This window comes from Oncorhynchus mykiss, chromosome 25 (assembly GCF_013265735.2).
Source record: "Oncorhynchus mykiss isolate Arlee chromosome 25, USDA_OmykA_1.1, whole genome shotgun sequence".
In the NCBI taxonomy this organism is placed as follows: domain Eukaryota; kingdom Metazoa; phylum Chordata; class Actinopteri; order Salmoniformes; family Salmonidae; genus Oncorhynchus; species Oncorhynchus mykiss.
The window spans coordinates 26,744,197-26,766,120 of NC_048589.1; the positions used below are offsets into that span (position 1 = coordinate 26,744,197).

A 21,924-nucleotide genomic window follows, 5' to 3' on the forward strand; every position below is an offset into this window, starting at 1 on the left:
AGGGCTCAAAAGCAAAAATAGAAAAACAAGATCCCCAATCAGAGACAACGATAGACAGCTGCCTCTGATTGGGAACCATACCAGGCCAACATAGAAATAAAAAAACTAGAGTACCCACCCTAGTCACACCCTGACCTATCCAAAATAGAGAATAAAAAGGCTCTCTAAGGTCAGGGCGTGACACTGGGTGGTTCGAGCCCTGAATGCTGATTGGCTGAAAGCCGTGGTGCATCAGACCATATACCACGGGTATGACAAAACATTTATTTTTACTGTTCTAACTATATGGTAAATAGTTTATAATAGCAATAAAGCACCTCAGGGGTTTGTGGTATATGTCCAACATACCACGGCAGGGCTGTATCCAGGCACACCGCGGTGTGTCGTTTATACGAACAACCTTTAGCCATGATATATTGGCCATATACCACACCCCCTAGTGCCTTATTGCTTAATTATGCCACATTCTGTTCTTTCTTACCGTTTTAAATTAATCATGACCAGTCTACACCCTGTCGATTGTCAAGCTGAATGAAAAATAAGTAGGGTACCAGATACCAAATACTTATTAAGACACAATCCACAAAAGATGTAAAGCTACATAATCAATTGTGTAACTAGACAGCTAGGTCTATGTTGTAAATGTTGTTATCTATGCTTACAAACCATCTGTGGACTGACAGACAGGATAAAAGGATAACCTCCAGCAGAAACCCTTTTATTCAACAGTACCATTTGGTTTGATGATCCACAGCATTTGCTTTCAGAGCTTCAGTAAAAACAACAGTACCAGAACAAAGCCTTGGCTTCCCACTTCACACTGCAATCATTGACAGTACGCTGGGCTGTGAGAGGCCTCTCTGAAGTATGAGAGGCCCCGCTGTGCCGACGGTAAACAAGCTTCTGTTCGCTGCCTCGCTTGTTGCGGAGAGAACAGGGTTTGATAGGGAAAAACTGCCATGCCTTTTCCTCTTTACAGCTTCAGGCTAAGTGTCTGTCAATAGCTTCAATGTCAGGTTCAAGGATCTTCTTCACTCAGTAAATCTATGGTTGAAGGGGGCAGGAAATTTGATCATTGATGCTACTGATTCTGAAGTGCTAGTTTTGTTGAATCGTCAAGGTTATTGTTGAAATTGAGGATATTTAATGCAAAAAATACAGTTAGCTCAGAAGCCAGGTTTTGTGCTTCAGATTCCTCTCATACAATACCCATGTCAGTTGAGTAATTCAGCGTTTATCGATCAGTATGAAATCAAATCAAATGTTATTGGTCACATGGTTAGTAGATGTTATTGCGAGTGTAGCGAAATGCTTATGCTTCTAGATCCGACAGTGCAGTAGTATCTAACATGTAATATCTAAGAATTCCGCAACAAAACATAATATTAAACAAATTCCACAACAAAACCTAATACACACAATCTAGTCTGTAGGTAGGCAGCCGCCTCTCGTTGCTAGTGGTGGCTGTTTAACAATCCGATGGCCTTGAGATAGAAGCTGTTTTCAATCTCTCTGTCCCAGCTTTGATCCACTGACCTCACCTTCTGGATGGAAGCGGGGTGATCAGGCAGGGACTCGGGTGGTTATTGTCCTTGATGATCTTTTTTTACTTCCTGTGGCATCGGGTGCTGTAGGTGTCCTGGAGGGTGGGTAGTTTGCCCCCGGTAATGCGTTGGGCAGACCGAACCACCCTCTGGAAAGCCTTGCGGTTGTGGGAGGTGCAGTTGCCGTAGCAGGCGGTGATACAGCCCGACAGGATGCTCTCAATTCTGCACCTATCAAAGTTAGTGAGGGTTTTTTGGTGACAAGCCACATTTTTTTCAGCCTCCTGAGGTTGAAGAGGCGCTGTTGCACCTTCTTCACCACATTGTCTGTGTGCATGGACCATTTCAGTTTGTCGGTGATATGTACACTGTGGAACTTAAAACTTTCCACCTTCTCCATTGCTGTCCCGTTGATGTGGATAGGGGGATGCTCCCTTTGCTGTTTCAACGATTATCTCTTTTGGTTTGCTGACATTGAGTGAGAGGTTATTTTCCTGACACCACACTCCGAGGGCCCTCACCTCCTCCCTGTAGGCCGGCTGGTCGTTGTTGGTAATCAAGCCTACCACTGTAGTGTCGTCTGCAAACTTGATGATTGAAATGGTGGCTTGCATGGCCACAGAGGCGTGGGTGAACAGGGAGTACAGGAGGGGGCTGAGAAAGCACCCTTGTGGTGCTCCAGTGTTGAGGATCAGCGGAGTGGAGATGTTGTTTCCTACCCCCGTCAGGAAGTCCAGGACCCAGTTGCACAGGATCTCAACCTTATTGATGAGTTTGGAGGGTACTATGGTGTTGAATGCTGAGCTGTAGTCAATGAACAGCATTCTTACATAGGTATTCCTCTTGTCCAGATGGGATAGGGCAGTGCGCAGTGTGATGGTGATTGCATCATTTGTGGACCTATTGGGTCTGTAAGCAAATTGAAGTGGGTCTAGGGTGACAGGTAGGGTGGAGGTGATATGATCCTTGACTAGTCTCTCAAAGCATTTCATGACAGAAGTGAGTGCTACGTGGCAATAGTAATTTAGTTCAGTTACCTTAGCTTTCTTGGGAACAGGAACCATGGTGGCCATCTTGAAGCATGTGGGGACAGCAGACTGGGATAGCGATTGATTTAATATGTCCATAAACACAACAGCCAGCTGTTCTGTGCATGCTCTGAGGACGAGGCTAGGGTGCTGGAAGCCTTGCGAGGGTTAACACGTTTAAATGTTTTACTCACGTCGGCCACGGAGAAGGAGATCCCACAGTCTTTGGTAGTGGGCCGTGTCGGTGGCACTGTATTGTCCTCAAAGTGCACAAAGAAGCTATTTAATTTGTCTGGAAGCAAGACCTCGATGTCCGCGGGGGTGCTGGTTTTCTTTTTGTAATCTGTGATTGTGTGTAGACCCTGCCACATACGTCTCGTGTTTGAGCCGTTGAATTGCGTCTCCAATTTTTCTCTATACTTACACTTTGCTTGTTTGATTGCCTTACGGTGGGAATAACTACACTGTTTGTATTCAACCATTTTTATAGTCGCTTTGCCATGATTAATTGCGGTGGTACGTGCTTTCAGTGTTGCGCGAATGCTGCCATCAATCCATGGTTTCTGGTTGGGAAGGTTTTAATAGTCACAGTGGGTACAACATCTATATGCTTCCTTATAAACTCGCTCACCGAGTCATCATATACGTCAATGTTATTATCTGAGGCTACCCGGAACATATCCCAGTCCACGTGATCGAAGAAATCTTGAAGCGTGGAATCCAATTGGTCAGACCAACGTTGGATAGACCTAAGCACGGGCGCTTCCTATTTTAGTTTCTGCCTATAGGAGGGAAGCAACAAGATGGAGCCATGGTCAGATTTGCCAAAAGGAGGGCGGGGGAGGGCCTTGCATGCATCTCGGAAGTTAGAGTAGCAATGGTTGAGCGTGTTACTTGCTTGTGTACCGCAATTGATATGCTGATAGAATTTAGGTAGCCTTGTTCTCAAATTAGCTTTGTTAAAATCCACAGCTACAATAAATGCAGCCTCAGGATATATGGTTTCCAATTTGCATAAAGTCCTGTGAAGTTCCTTGATGGCCGTCTTGGTATCCGCTTGTGGGGGGATATACACGGCTGTGACGATAGCCGAGGAGTGTTCTCTTGGGAGATAATACATTTGGTTGTGAGGAATTCTAGGTCAGGTGAACAAAAGGACTTGAGTTCCTGTATGTTGTTACAATTACACCACGAGTCGTTAATCATGAAACCTACACCCCCGCCCTTCTTACCGGAGAGATCTTTATTCCTGTTGGCGCGATGCACTGAAAACACTGTTGGCAGTATGGACTCCAACATCATGTCCCCAGCTAGCCATATTTCCGTGAAACATAGTATGTTACAATCTCAGATATCTCTTTGGAAAGCAACTCTTGCCATGATTTCATCGACTTTGTTAATAACTAGGGACTGGACATTAGCGAGTAATATACTCGGAAGCGGTGGGTTGTGTGCGTGCATCCGAAGCCTTGTTAGATGACCGCTCTGGCACCCTCTCCTCCAGCGGCGTTGTTTTGGGTCGGCATCTGTAATCAGTTCAAATGCCCTGGGAGGTGCAGACAAAGGATCCACTTTGGGAAAGTCATATTCCTGGTGGTGGGGTGGTTGTGCTGGCAAGTTGACGTCTCTCTGATATCCAATAATCTTCCCGGTTGTATGTAACAACACTTAAGGTTTTCTGGGTTAACAATGTAAGAAATAAATCATAAAAAAAACAAAATACTGGACTAGAAGCAAAGCTGCCATCTCTATCGGCGCCATCTTGTTACTCCAAATCAAAGTACTGTATAACATATACAGTACTTATTGTGCACTCACGTTACACACAGGGAAAAGCAGGCACAGCTGAAGAAGGTCAATGGGGGCTGAGATGAAGGAAGCAAAAATATCCTTTAAAGAAGAAAACACAGAGCCTGCTGTGGATGACCTACTGTAAGCTCAATTACACAGTAAAATATTACCCACGCGTATTAATGAGTTGAATAGGCCAAGTAGAATATCCATATGAATGCATTATTCATCCATGGCAATGAGCATCAGAATACATAGGAGGTCATTCAGGATGTGTCATGCACTCAGGTGTTTGGAAATCCACCAGGATTATTATTACTTCATACTCCTCTGTCAGATATGACTAAATCTCCCTTCACTCCTCGTAAACAATCTCCCTTTCAGCCAAGTCCAAAATAGCATGCTGATGCTATTGTAGTTGTCTGCTATGCAAATATGCGTGCTAGAGCCGTGACAGGACAATATATTGTATTATAAACTGGGTGGTTCAAGCCCTGAATGCTGATTGGCTGACAGCTGTGGTATTTCAGACCGTATTTCACGGGTATGACAAGACATTTATTTTTACTGCTCTAATTACATTGGTAACCAGTTTATAATAGCAATAAGGCACCTCAGGGGTCTATAGTATATAGCCAATATACCATGGCTAAGGGCTGTATCCAGGCACTGTGCGTTGTGTCGTGCTTAATAACAGCCCTTAGCCGTGGTATATTCGCCATATACCACACCCCCTCGTGCCTTATTGCTAAAAATGATATGGCAGCTGAGCAACATTATTAGTATCAGTTATCAAGTAAGTCAAAGAAACGCGGCCAACTCAGACGATCATTGGGCAGCTTTCTTGACACCTACCTCAAGAATCCCCCATGTCTTGATGCACACCATTTATTTTTTGTTGGGCGATTGAGACCGTGGGGGGACGATAAAGATTTCTCAGTTTGACAGGAAATGGGCTAAGCCTAAGGCTGCTCGATACTCCCACATTTTACAACCTGCAGCGGTTGCCCATGGCTACGGCCTGATGACTACCAAACATAGATACGATCCCCCAGGATACGTTGCGACGGGGTCTCAGTCAGTGCCCAGCTCCCACTTTGATGTGTTCCATGTTCTGTGTACTCAGCTCTAAAGGTGGAACCATCAAACACCAGTAAATGCTGAGGAAGCCATGCTGTAAAGAGCATCATCTATTTATGGAGACATGTCAAATTAGGCTACCTCGTTGTCACTTACAAAGCTCTCTCTTTGTCTTCTTCTTCGATAACAATAACCCAGCATCAGCTGCCACCTCGTCCACTATCATAAATGTCTGAGTGAGCTGCTGTAGCCTATATGAGGAGGGCTTTATGCAATAGTGAAGTGAGAACACTGAGCGGTGTGAGTTGTACTGTCACTCTGAACTGCAAATTGCCCTCCACAACAAACAAAGGCAGTACAGAAGAATACGGGATAAATCCTTCACCCTGCTCAACAGACTGATCACATTAGGTCAGGTTCAGATTTGTTCTGCAAACCAAGATATGAGGGAGTTTTCTAAGTGTTTGATACACCCATTTTTAATATCTCTCTATTTTGTGATGGGGGGAAGGTATCAGTTATAATATTGCAGATTGTGAGTTCTATCAATTAAATTATTTGCATAATTTCTTATTTATTTTCTTTATTATAACATCATTTTGCAGAGCCTACCACCCTTCCATGATTGGAGTAAACTAACGGACAACAATACTTCTAAATCAAATCCAAATTTATTGGTCACGTACTAGGCTTGAGTGGGATCCAGACTTTCATATCATCATACCGTCCTTCTCTCATCCCGAGATTTACGGTATTACCGGCATAACACACAAGGGGGCGCTAAAAACACATGGGCCTCTACTACCAGAATGATAACAAAATTAGCACAAACAAATAGACGCTGTTAGCTAAATGCTAACGAGCGAAAACTAACATAAAGTAGTTACAAAGACTGGCAAATCCAGCTCCTAAGTTATACAAGCATAGCTAGTAGCTACCGAATTTCATTGTCGGTGAGTGTGGAAATTTACTAGTGAAAGTGAATGAGAGAAATTGTGCAAATGAACAGAGTTGTGATGCATGCTTTTCTGAATGAAGAGCATCATGTATACACAGAGCCGAGGGAAGAAAATTTGAGGAGAAAAAAATGTTAGTAGGAAGCACACAGGAAAAATTGGCAACTGTACAGATAACTCATCCAGAGTTCTTTTGAATTCTGTCAGAAAGAGATATCTGATGGCAAACATTTAGTAGTGAATTGCATACAAGTGTAACTTCATCAACTCATGTGCGCTGCACAACAAAGACTCGCCAATAGATATAGAACGCTATAGACTTACCAGCTCCTGCTTTCTTCCATTGTGCTATTTACAAACAAACACGGGACTGGCTCAAATGTTCGGGGGGAACTAAGGTAAGCTTCATAATTTAAAATAATGTGACAGGTGAAATGCTTTATCTCCTAACGCATTGCACAAGTTGACTGCAGGCTATTGACTTAAAAAGGAGCTACAAATTTTGAAAAAGGTAAAAAAAAAAAAGGAAAAAAGTTTTTACAGTATTGACGGTATTGAAAAACCATCTCGTGGCTTTTTCCAAATACCCGGTATACGGTATGTACGGTATACCGCCAAAGCCTATCGCGTACACAATTTGGCAGATGTTATACCGAATACAATAAAATGCTTATGTTACTAGCTCCTAACAATGCAGTATAATGTCAAACAGTACACAAATAATCAATAAACAAATAAAAATGTTGGAACGAATCCAATTATCAACCCAAATAGCACTGTAACAGTAATCCAAATGCAATCGATGCGTATCTACACCAGATGAATTTACACAAGATATACCAGGAATTATACAGTATGTACAGCAGTATATATATTAGATTAATCCTGGTTTCAACTGTACTGGGCAGATGGTAGACAGCGTGTATGGCATCGTGTGGGCGAGCGGTTTGCTGATATCAACGTTGTGATGGTACAGTATGGGCAGGCATAAGCTACGGACAACGAAAACAATTGCATTTTATTGATTGCAATTTGAATGCACAGAGATATCATGACGAGATCCTGAGGCCTATTGTCGTGCCATTCATCCGCTGCCATCACTTCATGTTTCAGCATGATAATGCATGGCTGGCCCCATGTCGCAAGGACCTGTACACAATTCCTGAAAGCTGAAAATGTGGTCTGTCTCCAGACATGTCACCCATTGAGCTTGTTTGAGATGCTCTGGATCAACGTGTACGACAGCGTTTTCCAGTTCCCGCCAATATCCAGCAAATCCACACAGCCATTGAAGAGAGGAACAACATTCCACAGGCCACAATCAACATCCTGATGAACTCTATGTGAAGGAGATGTGTGCGCTGCATGAGGCTAATTGGGGTCACACCAGATACTGACTGTTTTTCTGTGAGGTAGCTGTGACCAACAGATGCATATCTGTATTCCCAGTAATGTGAAATCCATAGATTAGGGCCTAATGGATTCATTTAAATGGACTGATTTCCTTATATGAATTGAAACTCAGTAAAATCTTTCAGCCCAATGCATTTGCCAAGACATGACCAACCTCAGCCATGATCGGCTACAATATCAAATGAGTCTGTGTGAACTGTATATTTACCATATCCTTTCCTTCATTTAATCCAAAACATGACTCATTCAAGTGATGAAAAGAGGTTTAGAAACTGAAACTTGTCCAAAAAAGAAGTGAGCATACCCCCATCCCCAAAACTAATACCAAATGCTGACTGTAGAAACTTTTTAAAGCTATGGGGATGGGGAGAATGTTTGTCAGCACAGACGAGCCTGAGGAGATGCCCAAAGGGCTGAAGAGTGCTGCCTGGAGTCATAGGGTTATGGATTGATGGAGTCTGTATGGCTCTGTGTGACAGATCAGTCACTGGGGCCATGGATCCGGCTGACTCTACAGGACCAGCATGGTCTCTACAGCACTTACACGCCAACATGGAACCACGCTTAAAACATTAGCCCTGCATCACTGAGTGATCGATGGGAGAAGGTTACACCTCAGCTTACTCTTAATCAACAATGATGAAATGCTATCTCTTTGGCTCAAGTTCTGCTGTAATATGGCCAAACAATATGGCTATTTATAGTGATCTTATAGAGTATATTTATTATGAAAATGATATGGCATATTCCTTCAATTATATTGTGTTAATAATCTTAAGCAGTGTTTGTAGGTTATGGGATGTATCATTTCATAATTGTCTGTTGTAGACAGCAGGCAGCGTTATCGCTCTCAACTTAGCATTCAAGAGTCATGGTGTTATGATTGCTGCCTATTAATCCATGTCATGTAATGCTTGAGGGTGCCTATACTTTTGATTAAATGAAGTATTCCCTTTTAATTTGTAATTACTGAGGCGGAGCCACCATATGCAAATAGTTTATGAAACACAAAAGAATGCATTGTTTGAGCACTTCTATTGAAGGACATTTTACTATGAGATTCTGCTCACCCCTTTCATCAAAGAGAATGAACAGTGGCAACTTTGGGTTACCTAAACTCACTGAACTTGAGCACTGAAATATACAGTACAGGGAAGAAGACAACCTTTGATTTATGCCTGCGACCTTCAAGCTGAGGAGGTCTTGTTGTGTGGTGGGCATCAACAGTGCTCTCCCTGCAATGCATAATGCATAGCACATGTTACAAGAACAATCAACATTAATTATTTGCTTGAAGCTTTACTGAAAACTATTGTCAAAGACCCCAGCCACCCCAGTCATAGACTGTTCTCCCTACTACAGCATGGCAAGCCGTACCGTAGTGCCAATGTAGCCGGTGCTATACTGCCCCGCTGTAACTCTGCGTTGTGTTGTGTGTGGTTGATTGAGACTATAAACGTGGACTTTGGAGATCAGGTAGTTTAGGAGGGACTGGGATCATTCGAGGAGCTAGCCATCGTTCACACATACAATAGCCTGCTAATAGCTTAGCTAGCTATTAACCACATGTTGAATTCAGAATGTTGATATCATCCTAAAAAGTACAATTACAAGAGCATCTTAACAATACCATCCACTTATCCACTTAACCTCTAAATATACATCATTATTCATGAACAAAACACTGTGTGTATGACTTTGTACTTAAAAGAATCAAACTTTTCTGAAGACAGAAAAAGCTTGCCTACCTCTCTCAGTGCATCAAAATGATTTGAGCACGAGCACGCCGGGCAAAACGTAAGTACACACTCCCCTTCTCCCAGGATGCAGGCATGCATAACAAATCAACACAACATATTGATTATATGAACCTGGTGAAATTCACATAGTACTTTAACAACTCTTACACCAAGTCTAGGGCAAAAAGGCTTCTCAACAGTTTTTATCCCCAAGCCATAAGACTCCTGAACAGGTAATCAAATAGCTACCTGGACTATTTGCGAACCCCTCTTTTACGCTGCTGCTACTCTCTGTTTATCATATATGCATAGTCACTTTAACTACACATTCATGTACATACTACCTCAATTGGCCCGACCAACCAGTGCCCCCGCACATTGGCTAACCGGGCTATCTGCATTGTGTCCTGCCACCCACCACCCGACAATCCCTCTTTTACGCTACTGCTACTCTCTGTTCATCATATATGCATAGTCACGTTAACCATATCTACATACTACCTCAATCAGCCCGACTAACCGGTGCCTGTATGCAGCCTCGCTACTATATATATCCTCACTACTGCTATTTTTCACTGTCTTTTTACTGTTGTTTTTATTTCTTTACTTACCTATTGTTCACATAATCCCTTTTTTGCACTGTTGGTTAGAGCCTGTAAGTAAGCATTTCACTGTAAGGTCTACTACACCTGTTGTATTCGCCGCACGTGATTCTCCTCAATTATGAATAAATAATTGTGTACAATGTTCTCTGTTCACATGTCCCATGCTTAGGCTATTCTCTGTTATTTACTCCCTGTGATAGACTACACCATAGAATTATGTACTAGAGCAATTTAATCTCTGTGGAACATGACCCCAGCCCATCCCCACCACCCACCATCACCCACTATCTACTGCTGGACAAAATCCACAGCAAACTCTGCAGCCAGCATTAGAAAAGTTCAGCTTTTATAGAACTTCTATTCTCTGTAGGAAAGAGACTTATGACGGCATCAATTATATTTTGGAGATGAAGTGGCTGTAGAAGGTCCATCGGTTTTCAGGCAGTGCTGGAATACTGAGATGGATGGACAAAAAAGCACCCATGTTCTCATTGCAAAGTCAATCTTCAAGACTCCAAGGACTCAAAGCTTGGAATCAGCTTCACCTCCATTAAATTAGCCTGTCCATTCTGAGAAAAGCATGTTCATAAAAGTCCAGCATGCTGAGTCTGCTTTAGTGGGATTTAAACAGACTGTTTGAGGGACAGAGAGCATGAATTGTGTGAAAATGACAGAAACCTTCCAGAGTCAGAGCACTACTGTATGAGGCTTTAACTAACTCACATTTGATGCATACAGTAGAACAATGTCTGTACTTTCCATTGAAAGCATTTTAATTCAGTCAGTTCAATCTATGAACTGAATGGCCCTTAAGAGAACAATGGGAACTTTTTCATTCATTAATTTAATTGTGTGTTATCTTCTGAATTGGCTGAATTAAAATGGAATACAACTAGCTACAGGTAACTGCCAAAATAAAGGAAACACCAATATGTGACCGAAATGAGAGAACAGCTCACTGACCATTTTACTCGACCTAGCAGAGCTGGTTAGGCTGTTTTTATGTTATCCAGAGAGTTGGTGACTACAACTGTGTTGCTGGCAACAACTTAAGCTATTTTTCCAACGTTTACCGACACCGGCCTTATTCAATGGTGTTGAACGTTTGTAAATTAGTCAGTTATTCTGCACTCTAGCACACTCAGACAAGAGTGCTGTGAAATCAGAGTGGATAGCCACAGCAAATTTACCAGCTATGTCTATCAACAGTTGTCGCAGTGACATTCTATTGAAATGGTTACTTGCATGGTGGAGTCTTTTCTTAAGACATGTCGCTAGCTAGGTAAATAATTAACCATAATCCCAACTCATGACGTTACTACCCTGCATGAATCTGCACAAACAGTGGGGCAAAAAAGTATTTAGTCAGCCACCAATTGTGCAAGTTCTCCCACTTAAAAAGATGAGAGAGGCCTGTAATTTTCATCATAGGTACAGAATCTGTGCTTGAAATGTAATACTTGACTGAGGGACCTTACAGATGTTGGTTGTATGTATGGGGGGGGACAGAGTGAGTCCATGTAACTTACTATGTTTTTTGTTGTTGTTGTTTTTAATATATGCAGATAGATTGTGGCTTCTATCAATGTAATTGTTTTGATCATTTCCAATCCCCCATATACAGTGCATTCTGAAAATATTCAGACCCTTTTACTTTTTCCACATCTTGTTACGTTACAGCCTTATTCTAAAATGGATTAAATAACTTAAAATCCTCATCAATCTACAGTCGTGGCCAAAAGTTTTGAGAATTACACAAATATTAATTAAGTCTGCTGCCTCAGTTTGTATGATGGCAATTTGCATATACTCCAGAATGTTATGAAGAGTGATCAGATGAATTGCAATTAATTGCAAAGTCCCTATTTGCCATGCAAATGAACTGAATCCCCAAAAACTTTTCCACTGCATTTCAGCCCTGCCACAAAAGGACCAGCTGACATCATGTCAGTGATTCTCTATTTAACACAGGTGTGAGTGTTGACAAGGACAAGGCTTGAGATCATTCTGTCATGCAGATTGAGTTCGAATAACAAACTGGAAGCATCAAAAGGAGTATGGTGCTTGGAATCATTGTTCAAGGATATTGCTGCCAGTAAGACTGCACCTAAATCAACCATTTATCGGATCATCAAGAACTTCAAGGAGAGCGGTTCAATTGTTGTGAAGAAGGCTTCAGGGCGCCCAAGAAAGTCCAGCAAGCGCCAGGACCATCTCGTAAAGTTGATTCAGCTGCGGGATCAGGGCACCACCAGTACAGAGCTTGCTCAGGAATGGCAGAAGGCAGGATTGAGTGCATCTGCACGCACAGTGAGGCGAATACTTTTGGAGGATGGCCTGGTGTCAAGAAGGGCAGCAAAGAAGCCCCTTCTCTCCAGGAAAAACATCAGGGACTGACTGATATTCTGCAAAAGGTACAGAGATTGGACTGCTGAGGACTAGGGTAAAGTCATTTTCTCTGATGAATCCCCTTTCCGATTGTCTGGTGAATCCGGAAAAAAGACAAGGTGAGCGCTACCATCAGTCGTGTGTCATGCCAACAGTAAAGCATCCTGAGACCATTCATGTGTGGGGTTGCTTCTCAGCCAATGGAGTGGGCTCACTCACAATTTTGCCTAAGAACACAGCCATGAATAAAGAATGGTACCAACACATCCTCTGAGAGCAACTTCTGCCAACCATCCAGGAACAGTTTGGTGATGAACAATGCCTTTTCCAGCATGATGGAGCACCTTGCCATAAGGCAAAAGTGATAACTAAGTGGCTCGGGGAACAAAACATCGATATTTTGGATCCATGGCCAGGAAACTCCCCAGACCTTAATCCCATTGAGAACTTGTGGTCAATCCTCAAGAGGCTGGTGGACAAACAAAACCCCACAAATTCTGACAAACTCCAAGTATTGATTATGAAAGAATGTGCTGCCATCAGTCAGGATGTGGCCCAGAAGTTAATTGACAGCATGCCATGGCGGATTGCAGAGGTCGTGAAAAAGAACACTGCAAATATTGACTCTTTGCATCAACTTCATGTAATTGTCAATTAAAGCCTTTGACACTTGTGAAATGCTTGTAACTATACTTCAGTATTCCATAGTAACATCTGACAAAAATATCTAAAGACACTGAAGCATTAAACTTTGTGGAAATTAATATTTGTGTCATTCTCAAAACTTTTGGCCACGACTGCCAGGGCGGATTGCAGAGGTCTTGAAAAAGAAGGGTCAACACTGCAAATATTGACTCTTTGCATCAACTTCATGTAATTGTCAATTAAAGCCTTTGACACTTGTGAAATGCTTGTAATTATACTTCAGTATTCCATAGTAACATCTGACAAAAATATCTAAAGACACTGAAGCAGTAAACTTTGTGGAAATTAATATTTGTGTCATTCTCAAAACTTTTGGCCACGACTGCCAGGGCGGATTGCAGAGGTCTTGAAAAAGAAGGGTCAACACTGCAAATATTGACTCTTTGCATCAACTTCATGTAATTGTCAATTAAAGCCTTTGACACTTGTGAAATGCTTGTAATTATACTTCAGTATTCCATAGTAACATCTGACAAAAATATCTAAAGATACTGAAGCAGTAAACTTTGTGGAAATTAATATTTGTGTCATTCTCAAAACATTTGGCCACGACTGTACACACAATACCCACAATGAAAAAGAGAGAAAAGGTTTTCAGATGTTTTTGCAAATATATTAAAAATTAAAAACAGAAATACCTTGTATACGTAAGTATTCAGACCCTTTGCTATGAGACTCAAAATTAAGCTCAGGTGCATCCTGTTTCCATTAATCATCCTTGAGATGTTTTTACAACTTGATTGAAGTCCACCTGTGGTAAATTCAATTGATTGGATATGATTTGGTAAGGCACACACCTGTCTATATAAGGTCCCACAGTTGACAGTGCATGTCAGAGCAAAATCCAAGCCATGAAGTCTAAGGACCTGTCTGTAGAGCTCCGAGACAGGATTGTGTCGAGGCACATATCTGGGGAAGAGTACCAACACATTTATGCAGCATTGAAGGTCCCCAAGAACACAGGGACCTCCATCATTCTTAAATGGAAGAAGTTTGGAACCACCAAGACTCTTCCTAGAACTGGCTTCCCAGCCAAACTGAGCAATCGGGGGGCGAAGGGCCTTGGTCAGAAGGGTGACCAAGAACACAATGATCACAATGACAGCCTCCAGAGTTCCTCTGTGGAGATAGGAGAACCTTCCAGAAGGACAACCATCTCTGCAGCACTCCAAAAAGCAGGCTTTTATGGTAGAGTGGCCAGACAGAAGCCACTCCTCAGTAAAAGGCACATGACAGCTCGCTTGGAGTTCGTAAAACGGCACCTAAAGACTTTCAGACCATAAAGAACAAGATTCTCTGGTCTGATGAAACCAAGATTGAACTCTTTGGTCTCAATGCCAAGCGTCACGTCTGGAGGAAACCTGGTACCATCTCTATGTTGAAGCATGGTGGTGGCAACATCATGCTGTGGGGATGTTTTTGGAGCAGCAGGGTCGGGGAGACTAGTCAGGATCGAGGGAAAGATGAACAGCGCAAAGTACAGAGAGATCCTTGATGAAAACCTGCTCCAGAGTGCTCAGGACCTCAGATTGTGGCAAAGGTTCACCTTCCAACAGGACAATGACCCTAAGCACACAGCCAAGACAACACATGAGCGGCTTCGGGACAAGTCTCTGAATGTCCTTGAGTGGCCCAGCCAGAGCCCGGACTTGAACCCAATCGAACATCTCTGGAGAGACCTGAAAATAGCTGTGCAGCGACGCTCCCCATCTAAACTGACAGAACTTGAGAGGATCGGCAGAGAGGAATGGGAGAAACTCCCCAAATACAGGTGTGCCAAGCTTCTAGCGTCATACCCAAGAAGACTTGAGGCTGTAATCACTGCCAAAGGTGCTTCAACAAAGTACAGAGTGAAGGGTCTGAATACTAATATAAATTAGTATTTTGTGCTTTGTCATTATGGTGTATTGAGTTTAGATAGATGAGGGGAAAAAACAATTTAATCTATTTTAGAATAGGGCTGTAACGTAACAAAATGTGGAAAAAGTCAAGGGGTCTGAAAACTTTCCGAATGCATTGTATATACAGTACCAGTCAAAAGTTCGGACACACCTACTCAAGGGTTTTCCTACATTGTAGAATAATAATGAAGACTTTGGTGTCCTTAAGCCATTTTGCCACAACTTTGGAAGTATGCTTGGGGTCATTGTCCATTTGGAAGACCCATTTGCAACCAAGCTTTAACTTCCTGACTGATGTCTTGAGATGTTGCTTCAGTATATCTACATAATTTTCATGCCCCATGATGCCATTTATTTTGTGAAGTTCACCAGTCCCTCCTGCAGCAAAGCACCCCACAACATGATGCTGCCACTCCTGTGCTTCACAGTTGGGACGGTGTTCTTCGGCTTGCAAGCGTCCCCCTTTTTCCTCCAAACATAATGATGGTCATTATAGCCAAACAGTTCTATTTTTGATTCATCAGACCAGAGGACATTTCTCCAAAAAGTACGATCTTTGTGCTCATGTGCAGTTGCAAACCGTAGCCTGGCTTTTTTTATGACGTTTTTGGAGCAGTGGCTTCTTCCTTGCTGAGCGGCCTTTCAGGTTCAGGTTGCACTTTTCAGGTTGCACCGTTCAGGTTGCACTTTTCGCACCAAAGTATGTTCATCTTTAGGAGACAGAACGCGTCTCCTTCCTGAGCAGTATGACAGTTGCGTGGTCCCATGGTGTTTATACTTGCGCACTATTGTTTGTACAGATGAACGTGGTACCTTCAGGCGTTTGGAAATTGCTCCTAAGGATGAACCAGACTTCTGGAGGTCTACAATTTTTTTTCTGATGTCTTGGCTAATTTCTTTAGATTTTCCCATGTCAAGCAAAGAGGCACTGAGTTTGAAGTTTCCAATTGACTCAAATTATGTAAATTAGCCTATCAGAAGCTTCTAATGCCACAACATAATTTTCTGGAATTTTCCAAGCTTTTTAAAGGCACAGTCAACTTAGTGTATGTAAACTTCTGACCCACTGGAAATGTGATACAGTGAAATAATCTGTCTGTAAACAATTGTTGGGAAAAATTACTTGTGTCATGCACAAAGTAGATGTCCTAACCAACCTGCCAAAACTATGTAAAAAGAAATTTGTGGAGTGGTTGCAAAACTAGTTTTAATGACTCCAATCTAAGTGTATGTGAACATCTGACTTCAACTGTAGATGGGTCAAAACAAAATATTCCTTTGAGCATGGTGAAGTTATTAATTACACTTTGGATGGTCAATACACCCAGTCACTACAAAGATACAGGAGTCCTTCCCAACTCAATTGCTTGAGAGGAAGGAAACCGTTCAGGGATTTCACCATGAGGCCAATGGTGACTTAAATAGTTAGAGTTTAATGGCTGTGATAGGAGAAAACCGAGGATGGATTAACAAAATTGTAGTTACTAAATGACAGAGTGAAAAGAAGGAAGCCTGTACAGAATGCAAATATTCCAAAACATCCATTCTGTTTGCAACAAGGCATTAAAGTAATACTTCAAAAAATGTCACCACTGAGTACCACATTACTGGGGAGTTTTTCAGGATAAAAAATTAAGGGAATGGAGTGTGGAAGAGGTGAAAAAATGATTGTTGTCTATCAACAATGACAAGCCACCGGGGTCTGACAACTTGGATGGAAAATTACTGAGGTTAATAGCAGACGATATTGCCACTATCTTCAATCTAAGCCTACTAGAAAGTGTGTGCCCTCAGGCCTGGAGGGAAGCAAAAGTAATTCTGCTACCTAAGAATAGTAAAGCCCCCTTTACTGGCTCAAATAGCCGACCAATCAGCCTGTTGCCAACCCCTAGTAAACCTTTTGGATTTTGTTTTGTTGACCAGATACAATGCTATTTTACTGTAAACAAATTGACAACAGACTTTCAGCACGCTTATAGGGAAGGACATTGACCAAGCACGGCACTTACACAAATGACTGATGATTAGCTGAGAGAAATTGATGATAATAAGACTGAGGGAGCTGTTTTGTTAGACTTCAGTGCAGCTTATGACATTATCGATCAGTCTGCTGGTAGAAAAACATATGTGTTATGGCTTTACACCCACTGCTATATTCTAGATGAAGAAATACCTGTCTAACAGAAGACAGAGGGTGTTCTTTAATGAAAGCCTCTCCAACATAATCCAGGTAAAATCAGGAATTCACCCATGGCAGCTGTCTAAGCCTCTTACTTCAACCTTTACTAACGACATTCCACTGGCTTTGAGTAAAGAGCTGCAGTTAGTTTCAGAATGGGTGGCAAAGAATAAGTTAGTCCTAAATATTGAAAAAACTAAAAGCATTGTATTTGGAACAAATCATTCACTAAACCCTAAACCTCAACTAAACTAAATAAATAATGTGGAAATCGAGCAAGTTAAGATGACTAAAATGCTTGGAGTAACCCTGGATTGTAAAACTGTCACGGTCAAAACATGTAGATACAACAGCAACTAAGATGGGGAAAAGTCTGTCCATAATAAAGCGCTGCTCTGCCTTTTTAACAACACTATGAAGAAGGCAGGTCCTACAGGCTCTAGTTTTGTTGTACCTGGACTATTGTTCAGTCGTGTGGTCAGATGCAACAAAGAGGGACCTCAGAAAATTACAATTGGCTCAAAACAGGGCAGCATGGCTGGACCTTAAATGTACACAGAGAGCTAATATGAATAATATGCATGTCAATCTCTCATGGCTCAAAGGGGAAGAAAGATTGACTTCATCATTACTTGTTTTTCTAAACATGTTGACATGCTGAATGCACTGAAGTGTCTGTTTAAACTACTAGCACACAGCTCGGACACCCATGCATACCCCACAAGACATGTTACCAAAGGTCTCTTCACAGTCCCCAAGTCAAGAACAAACAATGGGAGGCGCATAGTACTACTCTATTCCATATCAGGTAACTGATGCAAGCAGTAGAATCATATTAAAAAAAAAGATAAAAAATACACCTAATGGAACAGCGGGGATTGTGAAGAGACACAGACACAGCCACAGACACACATACACATGATAAGACACGCACTCTACACAGACGTACACATGAATTTTGTATTGTAGATAAGTGATAGTAAAGTAGTGGCCTGAAGGAACACACTTAATGTGTTATGAAATGTAATGTCATGTAATATTTTACAATTGTATACAACTTCCTTAATGTTGCTAGACCAGGAAGAGTAGGTGGGGATCCTTAATACAAATACAATGGAAAGTATCGACTCAGGGGTGTGAATACTTATGTAAATGAGATATTTCTGTATTGAATTTTCAATACATTTTCTAAAAACATGTTTTCAGTTAATATGGTGTATTGTGTGTAGAAGTGTGAGAGGAAAAAATAACATTTTGATCACCTTTGAAGTCAGGCTGCAACAGAACAAAATGTGGAATAAGTCAAGGGGTATGAATATTTTCAGAAGGCACTGTATGTGATCATATACAAATGTATGCAAGGTTTGAAGTAATTATGTTTTAGTCAAATATTATATTTGTTTGGGCTTCTTGCGGTCAATTTGCAATCTAAAAATATGTTTGATTATGTTCCCAGCACCCTGACCATCCACTCAAGAACAAATCGGCCCGTGGCTGAATCTAGTTGATGATCCATGGTCTATGGTGTAGTCCCCTATAGCCTACTTCAGTGATGTAAATGTGCAAGATAGTTTCCTTCCACCATTTTTTTAAACCAGTCTCTGCGCTTTTTAAATCCAAGTCACATTGAGATTGACTTCATGACTTAAACCTAAGCTAACCTATCATCTGACCCATCACCGTATGCATTACTGCCCCCCAGTTGTAAGAAGTGACATCCCAAAAAACACTATAGGCTTACAACACAGTAGGCATGCTTTCTATACCTAACCCTAAAGCTAAATCCGAAACTGAATAATATAAAACCAAAATATGTATAACTATAACAAAAAAAACAATCAAATCAGGTCTAAAAACTTACTGAAACTAAACTGCATTTAAAATTAAAAACTAATAGAAATAAAAATGAATGTAAAAACACAAAACTACACCAATCTGAGAATGTTCCACATGTCAGTAGCAATATAGTTGACAACATACAAACGCAGATATGCAGCCTACCCTTGTAATGGTCAATTCAATATGCGTTGAACTGAACTAGACAATAACAAGGATTTCCAACATGTATTCTAGGGTCTATCTGTCAATAGAACTAGCTTAATCTCCCAAAACATCTGTATTTTGGACATACTGTATATATTGCTAAAAAAGAGTGACAAATAGGCCGCAACATGTAAAGTGTTGGACGCATGTTTCATGAGCTGAAATAAAATATCCCAGAAATGTTGTATATGCAACAAAATGCTTCTTTCTCTCAAAATGTGTGCACAAATTTGTTTACATCCCTGTTAGTGAGCATTTCTCCTTTACCAAGATAATCCATACACCTGACAGGTGTGGTATGTCAAGAAGCAGAAGCTGATTAAACAGCATGATCACTACACAGGTGCACCTTGTGCTGGGGATAATGAAAGGCCTGTGGCTAGAGTACTGTATGTTCATGGACCGCCACCAACGTTGTTTTAGAGAATTTGGTAGTACGTCCAACCGCATGGGGGGCGGGGGGGCTGAGGTCTGTAATAAAGCCCTTTTGTGTGGAAAAAAACTCATTTTGAGTTTCATGTGAAATCCATAGATTAGGGCCTAATTATTTTATTTCAATTGACTGATTTCCTTCTATGAACTGTAACCCGGTAAAATCTTTGAAATTGTTGCATGTTGTGTATATATTTTGTTCAGTATATCTTTACTTAGCCTATCTTAACATGAACTAAATGTGTCATCAATTTCTAACACTAAAAACAAAATTTGTATATCCCACGCCCTGAAATTTGATAAAACAAAAGTTAAGATAGGTATTCGCTTTTCATCCACTTTTCCCCCAAATAGCCTAAACCACTTTCTGACACATAAACACTGTGCATATTCTTACCTGTGCAGCCATAAATGAGAGATCCATACTGTTGCTATAGTCTAGTCAAACCAACTACGCACCCAAAAAGAAATGGAAAATGGGTGAATAGTTTATCTTATTCCCAAAAAGATCATTGGTCTTTTTGCACACAGCGGTCTTCAGGATCTGTATAATTGCATGTGAAATACATGTTGTTGACAGTAAAAAAAAGTTTCATCAATTTTTATGTTACTTTGTAACACAATAACATGTGAAGAAATCCAAGGGGTCTGAATACTTTTGCAAGGCACTATATTCATCTCATTGGAGTTGAGTTGCGAGGCTTGGTAGATAACTTGATTATTCTTACAAGTTAAAAAGCATTGGATCGGTGTAAATCAGGGCAGAACTATTCTCCCCTTTCATTTAAAATGTCAAGTTGAAGGCCGACTGCGGTACTCTAGGCATTGTTTCCAGAAAACAGGATCCCCCATTATAGTGAATGTGAAAATGGCGATCTTCATGGTCAATATTTGTAGACATAAAAAAATTATATCGAGCCTATTACAACAATTAAATATGTCACGCCCTCAATTTTGATAAAACAAAAGTTAAGACAGGTGTTCGCTTTTCATCCACTTGTTTCCAAACAGCCTAAACCCCTTTCTAAGACATAAACACAGCGCATATTCTTACCTGTGCAGCCATAAATGAGAGATCCATACTGTTGCTCTAGTCAAACCAACTACGCACCCAAAAAGAGATGGAAAAATGGTTGACTAGTTTTTCTTATTCCCAAAAAGATCATTGGTCTTTTTGCACCCAGCGGTTTACAGGATCTTTCTAATTTAATGTGAAATAAACGTCGATCAATTACATAGAAAGGGCAATTGTGTGACGAGAGATGGAGTTGACTGGTCTTTAGGTCGACATCTGCGCGAGCAAAGAGCGGGAGAATGGATGTGAGCTTGAGAGACAGCACGAGAAGAGAACATTGAATGATGCTGCTGTTCACTGAGTTCTCGAAGTCTTTATGGACGGAGGCGGGTGGTCAACGGCTATAGACTGCTCCCCCATCTCTGTCTCCGTCTCTTTCGCTCTCTCTCTCTCTCTCTCTCTCTCAATTAGATTAATACTTTTACACAGTTTTACGCAGTTAGAATCGATTACCTCTCGCGTTAGCTGTCACGGCATTATTCTCAAACTCACGTGCCCGATCATGTCGTTAACCTGACCGATATTTTACAGTGACACAGACTAGGCTACTAAAGAAAACGACAGGTAAATTCGATTTTTTTTCTCTCCAGTACTCCCATGAAGTTAATTGATTCTGAGAAGACCTAGCCTTTATAATCTGCCTACCTGCTTGAGTCAGATGTACAGCCTGGTCTCAGAGCAAAACGTATAATATTTGTACTAAAATCTGTACAATTCCTTTTAGTACTGCATGTTACTTTGTGTTAATTGATTTTACATTGGCCTATGTAAATCCGGGACACTCAAATGAATATGACATGTTACTATTGGTGTAGCATATCATACAGCAATGGAATGTAATATACTAAAGCAGTCTAATGTAATATATCATACAAAAGCAGCCAAAAGTAATTATATCATACTAAACAATCAAGATGTAGAATATTATACGTCCTACAATTCATAGTATATTGTAGAACCGCTATTTCATTAGTAGGCCAATGTAATATAAACTCAGCAAAAAAATAAACGTCCTCTCACTGTCAACTGTGTTTATTTTTATCAA

General features: G+C 41.1%; 1 protein-coding gene across 1 annotated transcript in view; it reads right to left on the reverse strand.

Moving 5' to 3' along the window:
- Nucleotides 1-21,214, reverse strand: part of LOC110505716 (uncharacterized protein C14orf132) — a 48,869-nt gene extending 27,655 nt beyond the window's left edge. Inside the window, exon 1 of the mRNA XM_021585108.2 lies at nucleotides 20,859-21,214. Coding sequence (XP_021440783.1) covers nucleotides 20,859-20,885 — 27 coding nt within the window. The 5' untranslated portion in view covers nucleotides 20,886-21,214. The remainder of the gene's footprint in view (nucleotides 1-20,858) is intronic.
- Nucleotides 21,215-21,924: the final 710 nt, after the last annotated feature.